Source organism: Dromaius novaehollandiae, chromosome 2 (assembly GCF_036370855.1).
Source record: "Dromaius novaehollandiae isolate bDroNov1 chromosome 2, bDroNov1.hap1, whole genome shotgun sequence".
NCBI lineage: Eukaryota > Metazoa > Chordata > Aves > Casuariiformes > Dromaiidae > Dromaius > Dromaius novaehollandiae.
This window is the reverse complement of record NC_088099.1, coordinates 33,070,225-33,080,532: the sequence shown is the minus strand read 5'-3', so window position 1 is coordinate 33,080,532 and position 10,308 is coordinate 33,070,225. Positions and strand designations below refer to the sequence as shown.

The 10,308-nt window shown below is 49.6% G+C and overlaps 1 protein-coding gene across 9 annotated transcripts in view; it reads left to right on the top strand.

Moving 5' to 3' along the window:
- The first annotated feature begins 2,873 nt into the window (after positions 1–2,873).
- Positions 2,874–10,308, top strand: part of UBE2E1 (ubiquitin conjugating enzyme E2 E1) — a 47,113-nt gene continuing 39,678 nt past the window's right edge. The window contains exons 1-5 of one of the 9 annotated variants that reach the window (XM_064506209.1): positions 3,411–3,471; positions 3,586–3,619; positions 4,141–4,225; positions 5,591–5,679; positions 7,808–7,858. In XM_064506209.1, coding sequence (XP_064362279.1) covers positions 5,639–5,679; positions 7,808–7,858 — 92 coding nt within the window. In that variant the 5' untranslated portion in view covers positions 3,411–3,471; positions 3,586–3,619; positions 4,141–4,225; positions 5,591–5,638. The other 8 variants (XM_064506207.1, XM_064506203.1, XM_064506208.1 and 5 more) reach the window with 8 other exon arrangements.

Here is a 10,308-nt window from a genome sequence, read left to right as displayed (position 1 = left end):
AAAGAGACTAATCCTAGTCACCTTCCTTTAACAGCAGGCTCAGTGTGATTTGAGTTGGCTAGCTTCTGCCATGAATTAAGCTCAAAACCCCAAAGGCAACTCGATTCTAGTCATCTAGCCTTGCAGCCTTCTCCAAACTCAATCCAGAGGGAAAACTGACTAATCCTATTCAGTTGCTACACTGAGCTAGTGCCATGGATTAAAAAAGCTTGCGGCACAGGGAAACTGAATAATCTGAGTCAGTTTTCCTTCGCAAGTCCTTTGCAGAACTTGACCAAGAAAAAAAAGGGGGAGAGGGGGCACTGGTGAGAAGGAAAGGTCACTTGCTAAAGTGAACACACACTTCACAAAAAAGGAAGAAAAAGAGCAGCAGGAGATCAGTGAGGTTTTGTCAAAATTCCCAAGATGAAAAGAGGTTGGATTAGGGGAGCTAGTCTTCCTTTTTTCTGGAGTAAGGACCATGTCCTCGACTCTTTTCCAGTTCTTCAGTGTCCATGCAGGACTGAGAGGACAATCGTGTGTGGGAGCAAGGCAAGCTGCAAAAACGCTCCTGGGAAATGGATGGCACAGAAGTTGGCTTCTTGGCTACTATTCTCTCCACAGCTACAGTCAGGCATGGCTAGAATGGAAGAACAGCATATTGCCAGATCTATGAGGTGAGTCATAAAAGGGGAGTTGCCACTGTAACAGCTGCTCAAGTGATGATATTAGTAGGTGCTTTCAGAGAATGCATTTTTGGGTAGGCTTCAAAGTAAATAACCACTGCTGCTGGTCATCATACTATTTTGAACAGGGTTACCAAAGATTGTGTGCTGCAAGAAAAGGTTAGTTTATGGATAACCCCCTACCAAAGTTATTAACATAAAAAAGAAAAATGTGTGTGGGATTTTGTAGCAATCTTTGCATATTCTCTGCCTTCTATTACAGAAGTGGAGGGCTTTCATTATTAATCTGTTGTCTCATTTAACTTTGGTGCATGTTTCCTGTGATGACAGGAAAGGGCTGGAGGTTTGTTTTTAGTGAAAGTGAAGATTTTCTGGTTTTAAAAAGTTGTTCCATAAGCAGTGAATTTTCTGAAACCTGATCGCCTGCTTTGTGTCCTCTTGTCTCCTGCATTTGCTGCTTGACATGTACCACTATACTCCCAGCTCCATTCTGCACTGTCCTCACAGGCTAGTTTGGAGCATGCTGACAGACCGGCTGATTGCTGTTGGACATAAAGTAGCTGAATTCTCTGCCACACACACCCCTTTCAGTGGGGAGCACTAAATGATCTAGATCTCTGTCCTTTATCTAAATGCCAGTTTTCATGAAATGTATTTGCCTTTGAAGCCTTTGTTAATGGCAGACATGCCAAAGCTCCAAAGTTACTGGGGGGAAGGATGGCCATGACTTCAAAAGCTTTATTCCCATAGTTCAAAATAGAAAGGTGAGCTCTGCTAGCAAGCTGCTTCCAGAGGCCAGTTCACCAAGGCCTAATACCTGGTACCACAGGTAACAAAGAATGAAGAGGAGGGTTAGCTAAATAAATATCTTTTGTTAGAAAGGACTCTTGAAATATCATTGGTGTATCCTTCTACTATACTGTGCTATTCAACTACATGGGAGACTGGGCAGCAAGCCTGGGGGGAGCGTAGGTAGCTTTGGGACTAACCCATGCGAAATGAGGTGCTGCTGAGTGGTGCGGAAAGAGGGAAGGGAAAGAGAGAAAGAGGAGAGAGGCACAGCACCTGCAGTGAACCAAGGAAATGGAGGTGCCAAAAGGAAATATTGCCCCCGCACTAGCATCCCTTCCAGGGCACCTCTGGCCCTAGGATTGCTACTTTGAAATGGTGAAAAATTAGTGCCATGCCCTGATCCCTGTGGTTAGTTGCAAACATGTCTCGTGGACAAGGGGCTCGGCACCCCCAGGCAGCTGTGCTTTCAGCTGGCCCAACACCTTTTCCTGAGGAAGACCCCCCAGCGTGCCCCCAAAAGAAGCCACGGGCATTCTGCTTCCGACCCAGCCCAAACTTTAGGTTTTCATCCCCGTCCAAGTCTGGGGCCTCGCTAAAGGAGCAGGTGCTCCTCAAGCGGTCCCCCTCCAGGGTCAACTCCACCACGGCGCCCTCAGGCAATCCCTGCAGGAAAGCTACCCCGGCCATTTCAACTTGGTGCTGCGCTGCGGGCTCAGCGAGGCGGGGTGCCTGCGCCGGCCGGCTGGGTCTCGGGGGGGGCCTGGGCACAGCGCCGGGTGCTCCAGCAGGCCGCCGGGAGCCCCTCGGGGCGCCCAACGACCGCCCCCGCGCGGGGCGCGCCCCGCCAACCGCCGCCGGCCGCTGGGGCCATCTTGGCGCGAGGGGTAGGGCGCAGCGCCTCCCTCCCGGCGGGAGCGGAGCGGGGCAGCGCGGCGCTGCGCCGGGGCCGGGCAGCGGCAGCGTGTCACCCGCCGGGGTCATGCGGTGAAAGCCCGAGACGGGAAGCCTGGGTTTTCACAAGTAGCCGGCGCCCGGCTCCCTCCCCCGCGACGTGGCTCCGAGCAGAGGTGTCCCTCGCCCGCGCCGCGCGGGGGGGCCGCCGCGTCCCTCCGTCCCCTGCCGCTCCTGCTCGCTACGGTTATATCATTTAACCCCTTCGACTCCTAAGCGCGATGTCGTAATGTCACCGGCCGTGCTTTGTCGAAATTGTCAGTCATTTAAGCTTGCAGATCACTTCCAGGTCCTCAGACAGAAGGAACGCTGGAGAACGCGAAGCCCTATTCATTATTATGATGCCCGGTGGTGATAGTTCATTATATTTTCGGCCACTAAAGATATCAAGTAATTCGATATGTGATCTCTTGATACGCTGTGGAAACTGACGTCACTGAGCCAAATTTATCCCGAGTAAAGTCAACAGGAATGCTGATTCCTATTGTCCCTTCAGGAATAGGTCCAGCACTTCAATTAAGAGCTATGGCAACCTACAAGGACTACGGGGACAGGTGACGGAGAGTGCTGTTCTTCTGAACATGTGGTAGGTATGGTGGGTCGCTCTTGCCAAATTACTTTTTTTTTTTCTGCTTGGTGGGCAGAGAGTGCGTGAGCGGCAGCAAAGATTTGGGGGAGAAGAGTAAAAAGCCTCGAAAATCCAGTACAATAGCACTCCAGTCGACTGAATGCAGCGCCTGTCATGCAAACCGGCTCCCAGTCAGTGGACTTAAAAAAAAAAATCCCTAATACTTTTGCCTTGGGAAAGCCGAAGCCGCTTTTTCTTTCTGCGGCTGCCAAGCCCCGAGCCCAGGATTTCGTTTCCTCTGGCAGCACGCGCTGATGACATCACGAAGTGCCCCTTCTTTGTGTGTCAGTGATGTCACCAAGTGCAGTGTGGGGGACAATGGAATCCTGAACTCCGGGCGAAGGCAAGTGGGAAGCGGCTGCTCCTGCTGTTGATCCAGGGCTGATCGAGGGGAGGGAAGGCGAAGAAAGAGCTGCTGCTTTAGGGCTGGAACAGGTGAGAGAGGGAAGAGCTGCTGGGGGACCTTTTTGGCTTGCTTGTGGTGGGGGGTTTGGGCTGGGCTTTTTTTTTTTTTTTTTTTTTTTTTTAATTGCTTTCCAACTGAGACAGGTGAGAAGTTGCTGCTGCTGGAAGGACAAAGCAGGTGAGGAAAGGGAGAAGCTTTGGGGCTGGAACAGTTGTAAGAATAAGGGGAAAACAAACAGCCCCCCCCCCCCCAAACCCAATAATCGCCTCTCAGCCTTAAAAAAGCAGCACCAGGAGCGTGTCCCCTCTCCTGCCACCTGCCTCGAACTCGTCCCCTTGGGGCTTTCGCCCTGAAGCAGAAACCAGAGCCGGGGGTGGGGGGGGGGTTATTCCTCACCCCCCCCTCACGCCCTCGCAGATTACTTTCCAGAGGGTCTCCCTTAGAAACTCATGTCCCCCCCCCCCCCGCTTGCCCCTTTCTTCCTTCCTTCCCGGGGGGGGGGGGGGAGGGTTGCGGCGGCTGGATCCCCCCTCCAGTCCCGAAGCCGGGGCTCCTGCGCCGCCCGGGCCCCCCCGGGCCGGCTGCGTGCCAGGCGGCGGCGGATCGCGCCCCCCCGCCGCCCCCGAGCCCCTGCTTGGTGCTGGGGGGGGGGAAGGCAGCTAGGGAAGCCATTGCCTGTTTAATAGTTGCTGTTGCAGCACTTCCGCTTCTCTCCCAGCGAGAGAGACACGAGTGGCCAGGCCCAGCCGCACCGAGGAGGAGCAGCCAGACACAAAGGGAGAGGTAGGGGGACGGGGGACCCCCCGCCGCCCTCCCCGCCGCCCCGGCCGGCCCCCGAGGGCAGAGGCGAGGGGCAGGGCCGGCGCTGGCCCAGCGATGGGCAGGGGAGCGGCGGAGCGGCGGGGCAGAGCGATCCTGCCCGGGGCTGTCAGGTACAGCTGCCCCCCCCGGCCCCGGCGCTGCCCGGCCCTGCGGCCGCGGCCCACCGGCCCCGGCTCCCCCCCGCGGGGGCAGCCCCGCTGCCCGGGGGCCGGGCGCCCCGGCAGGGAGACGGCCGTGTGCCGGGCCCCGGGCTGCCCCGGCCGCGGCTCGCCCCCCGCCGCCCGCACAGGCTCCCGAGGCGCCGGCGTGCCTCCCTGCCCCCCTCCCCGAAGACTCGGTGCCCCTCTCGGATAAGGACCTGCCCTTTGCCGCCCGCCGCGCTCGCCTTCCTTCCCTATCCCCCGGGGGCACCGAGCTGCCCTCCACACCCGGCTCGCCCTCCCTCCCCGGTGCCCTCTCTGTCTCCTGCCTCTGCCGGGTCTCCCCAGGCCCTCAGCTCTCACCCCTTGTAGGCCCTGGCCCTTCTCGTCCCCTCCCCCCCAACGCAGACCCTCTGCTCTCGTCCCCATTTGCTGGCGGGCCCCCTGTGCCGTGGGCCCCAGTGGGTCTCCTCAGCGTACCCCAGCCCCTGTTTAGCTGTTCCCTTTTATTCCTCCCACCCTTTCCCCCTCTCCTGACACAGGCTCCCAACACCCGATCCTGCAGGCACAGGTTTCTTCCCCTACAGGTTATAAGATCCTCCTTCAGGGTCTCCCCCTGTTGCTACTGATGCCCCACTTCCATTTTAGTGCTGGCAGTGGTGGCCCTCTTATCCCTTCCCACCTACCCCACAGGCTTCTAGGGAACCCAAGAGACCGAAGCTGCTCCGTTTTTATTTCCTACACCCCTAGGCTGGATAGTGCTGAGTGGTGATGGCTCCTCTTGTGTGTGCAGTTTGAGGGAAGATTAGAAAGAATTGCTTTGAGCTTCCCTGATCCTGGCAGTCCAGTCCCTTTTCTTCTCATTCCTCACTTGCTTTCTGAGAGGAAGCTTTAAAAGTCCCTTCCTCCTCAGTGTTACTAGTGTAGGGGAAGCTATTGCTCCTCCTGCTCAAACTGTAGGGCCTGAAGAGGAGAGCGAGACATGAAGACCCTTTAAAAGGAGCATGACCCAGACACAGAGCAAGATTGTCAGCTGCCTTTCTCTGTGTGTGTGTTCACTGTTTGTTCCCCACACCCTATGGTGTCTCCTCTCCAGGTTGGGGTGTGTGGTGGGGGGGTCACTATGTCGGATGACGATTCGAGGGCCAGCACCAGCTCCTCCTCATCTTCATCCTCCAACCAACAGACAGAGAAGGAGGCAAGCACACCTAAGAAGAAGGAGAGCAAAGTCAGCATGAGTAAAAACTCTAAGCTGCTATCTACCAGTGCCAAGAGGTGAGGCTGCAGTTAGGTTTTTTTTACTACTTCACTGTATCTTTTCTCCTTTCTCATTTTCTTTTGCTCCTTTTTCCTGCTGCTCCCTTGTTGCTCCCGTTCCTCATCTCTACCACTTATGTTCAACCTTTCCACACAAAGCTGCCATCGTCTCACTTTTTTCAGCATCTCTGTACAGTAAGGAGTGTCTGCCCGACATTACTGCTCTATGATCTTTCTTCCTGCCTCTTCCTCCATTCTATCCCAAATATTTTTCTTTCTTTTTCTTCAGACTGTTTTTCTGTCCTCGTTATTTCTGCTGTCTTTTCCCTTTTCCTTATTAGCATCAGATATAAGGATGCTTTAGGAATGGCGTGCAGAAGCTTAATTCCTTTTCTGCTGGTGGAAACTATGTGGTCTTGAGTAACGTATTTAATTTCTACATCAGTTTCTCTCTCCATAGAAAGGGGTTGATATATAATGGCTTTTTACTTCCAGGAATACTTTGAGAGTTAATTAATGTTTGTGAAGAATTTTGAGTTCTCTTAATGAAAGAAAGCGTATATGAGTGCAAGTGGTGTAGTACAGTGCCAAATCTTTCCCACCAAATACATTACTGTTTTCCTATTTGCTCATCACTTAATTTTTTTCTGTATAGCTATGCTTTGACTAGGGTAAATAATCCACAGCAGGTCCACTTGTGGACACTGTATTCTAAAATACTTTTTTCTTACAAGGCAGAGTGGTTTTTTTGAGGAGAAGAAAATACTTTCATTCCAGAATAGTGTCTGTATGAGGGAGAGATGCCTGCATAGAACAGTAGTAATTCCAGCTACATCAGTCAGTTCTCTTCACGTGGACAGACTCTTGGAGTCATTCAGTTAAAACATCATTACCCTTTCTTATTTACTCTGTTTCACCTAAATTTAGCACCATCCTGCTCCAGAAAGCTAAGCTGGCAAATGAAGTTTTCAACTAAACTTTCAGTGCTTCGGTAAGAATAACAGCCCATCTCACTGAAAAGCTTTGTCAAGTGGCACAGAAGGGTTATATCTGTAGATGTCAAAAGTGACTGTGTTTTTATGCAAACGCTCTGCTATCACAGCTAAGAGTTCTCTGTGGCTTTGTAGAATTTAGGCAGTTTGGTTATTCCAAATCTTCACTCAGCGCATTTCCTTGGGAAACTTGTATAGATACTGGCAAGTGGTGTTTACGTGTGGTTCTCTTAGCTATTTTGAAAATAAGATAGTTTTAAAAGCCTACTGATTGTGAAGTGTCTAATACAAAAAGACTGTGGTTCTTGTTGTGTGTGACAAGAAGAAGATGCTGGTTGAGTTTAGAGGGGAAGGGAGGCTGGGTGGGGAAATTTTGAGGGGAAGCTTGAGTGACAGTAATGGGTCTCCAGGGAAGGGGATGATAGCTGGTTGGGCGTTTTGTGGCAAAGGCAATGTGGTGCTATGTAAGCCCAGAATAGTCTGGTGAGGAAGGGCAGGGTGTTGTCTGAACATGGTGAAGAGAGGAGTGGCTGAAGTCCTGAGGGAAGGGACGTGGTTGTTATATGGTTTTCTGGAGGTGAGGAAAGGGGAGAATTGAAGGGCAGGTATACGCAGCAGCCTTGGAAATATGCAGATTTTCACCCTCTCTTAAGTGTCCTTGGGAATGGCTCAGTTATTCACTCCCCTGGGGCTGATGTTTTTTCCTCAGGATGGTGATGGAGAGGGGGGAAGCCAATTTGGCAATGAACGTTTCTCTCAATCCAGCAAAACAAAATTCCTTCTTAGAGTGCAGTTTCAGCCTAGCACCCCGTACATCACATTTGCAGAGGGTGTTCCTCATTTACAGGCAGGCTGGCAAGAGTAAAGAGGACAGTCTTTTCCACTGCACCTGTGTGGCTGGCATCTTTATGGGAGTGTGCAGCAGTGCACCTGTCTGGGTTCAGTGCACGGTGCTTGTCTGCTTTTCTGGCTGTCTGTATAATAGGGTGCCTGTCCTGTTCAGTGTGTTTGGGCTGGTGGGAGGCTACAGCTGAGCACTCTTCTCTTATGCAGTGTTGCAAACTCATGGTGACAGTAGGTCTGTAAGGAGTACGCATTGACTGTGATCCCACACAGTGACTTACCTTTGTTCTTTCTTGCTTTTATTGCTACAGGATTCAGAAGGAATTGGCTGACATCACCTTAGATCCACCTCCCAACTGCAGGTTTGTATTGATTCCTCCCTGGGGAGGGTGGGGGAAGGTGAGGGGCTAAAGTGTGTTTTGTGTTAGTTGTAATTATCCTCAGAGGTTCTGGATAGAGCAGGGGAATGACTGTTTAGTTGACTTAAAGTACTTCTGTGAATGCTTGGATGACACTAATTTCTGGGGGGCCAGGGTGTGTGTGGGGAAAGACTGCAAGATGTTATGTGTTTTGATATGAGTTTTCGGGGGGTGGTTTTTTTTTTAATAATTGCATTTGACTCTGTCATACTGCTTGTGTGTGTGTTTCTGAAACTGTCCTGCAAAGAAAAGTGTGAAAACTTGCTCTTGGTTTGTTTTTTTCTGGTTTATAAATCTAATGCTTGACTGCACTAATCTTATATAAATAAGACTCCTGCCAAAGAAGCAGAAAACAGTAAAATGTTACGAGCTTTTTAGCTCAGAGAGTTCTGTTCTAAACAGTAACTTAGAGTGGAAGCGAAGTGTGAGTTCATCACTCAGTTGGTGCCCTACAGAAGCAGCTTAGCTGATGAAGCAGAGATACTCTGTTGCCTTTTACAGAGCAGTTTGTTTTTAAGTATGTTTTAGAAACTTGTAGCTTTTGTTTAAAGCATCTAGCAGGTTGATTTGGTTCATTGCCTGGTGGCCCAAGCCTCTTTGCATTTGGGGAGGGGACAGTAGTTGTGTAAAGTCTTTGGTTGTGCCTGTTCATTCAAGAAGGTTGCTTTCAATCTAGTCTGTGTTCACTGTAGCTGCCAAAGCATGACTCTGTTCCTGTCTTCTTGCTGTGGCTGGACTAGGTTTGAGGCCCTCTGATGTTGGTAGCTGCAACAGTCAAGAGAAAATGCTGTTTATAAATACCTTTCCAAGTTGATCTTTTAGTATTGAATTGTCACCCACAAATGCACATAAACCGTTTTATTGAAGCTTTTTGCTACTGGTAGTCTACAGGGAAACATTGGCATGAGTTAGCCTAACAGGTCCAGAGCCACTCTTTCAGGACCAGTCTGAAGGATCAAAATTAATGAAACTAGGAATGGGATGAGGCATGTGAGTATAATAGAAGTGTAGGCTGAAAAAGACCTTCTGACTTAAGTAGACTCATTAAAAAACTCACTGGCCCTTCAACAACTGCTGTAGAACTTTTGACATGTTACCAGTGGCTGATGCTTAGGGGAAAGGAGTGTAGTTTAGGGTATGTTAAGCTTTTTTGATTTATTTATATAGTGAATCAATTTCATAAAAGTATTTTCTAAGATGTGTTTTAAATATTCATCTAAATGAATTACAATGCTTCAGTAGCTGGCTAGGCAAAAAGGGTTTTTTCACATGATACTAAGATTTTATGCTATTTGGATGATAACTAATGAGCTCTGAAGCCTTCAGTCGTGACAGTATTATTTTAGTGACCGTAGTGACTATCCTTGTATTACTGGAGCTTCCAGCCCTTGGGTTGGAAATGTTTGTCCTATCTGCATCCTGACTCTGTGTCAGGATGAAGTCCAGATGCTGTCCCTTCCCCCCCCCCCCCCCCCATACCCTGATTTTCATTGGAAAAAAACCCAGAAACATGGATCAGAAAGGAACTGTGACTTGTAGTTATACCAGTCTGGATGATCAGGGGGCCAGGATTGCAGTTTGAACTTAGCAGATCTATCAAAGGTTGCGGTAGTGTGTAAGCATGTCAGATGGCAGGTTTCATCTGAAAGTTTGTGCTTTGGAACTATTGGAACCCTCATTTGTCGTTGTCTGAATTGGCATCACTCATGGGAAAAAATGAGCTAGGAGACTAGCTGTCAAAATATGGTTGTGACTTTTTTTTATTACATAGACCACTGAAGATAATGCACTTAAAGGCACATACAGTAACTTTGTGTTGTTTCAGCCTTTATAAATAGTTCTAATGGTAAAAATTAGTTCATAGTACAAGCAGTGACCATTAATCTTTGCCTATAGTGTACCTGCAGGTATTCTGCATTCCTTCCAACCTTCAAACGAATGACATTGAAGGTTGGCAAGTCTTAAAAAATAATACTGTGAAACTGACATAATTCTTACTGTCTCTTGGTATGTTGATAAGTAGGAAGAAAAGGACAGAGGATGTGTTTTCTTTGTGAGTGTGATCAAAGGTGTTTTTGGTATTGCTTGTCTTGGGGTGGAAGTCATCCTACTTTATTAAAATTAGTGGTGAGAGTGAAGGAGAACAGCTCTGCTTACGGCTAGCCAGATTCAAATTGCACAGTGGAGTACAAGGAGTTTACCTCTGTAGCAGCTGGTTTGTGAAAGGTAGGCAGGTGCTGATTGCCACAACAGTGAGATGAGTTTCAGCTATCACAGTTACGGAGAAAGTTCACCTCTTGTAGAAGAAATAGAAATAGTCAATTTGTGAGTGTGAGGAGATTAAGCAATGGAGAGACTCTAGTTGCTGCATGATGTTTAAAGTTGCCAGAACT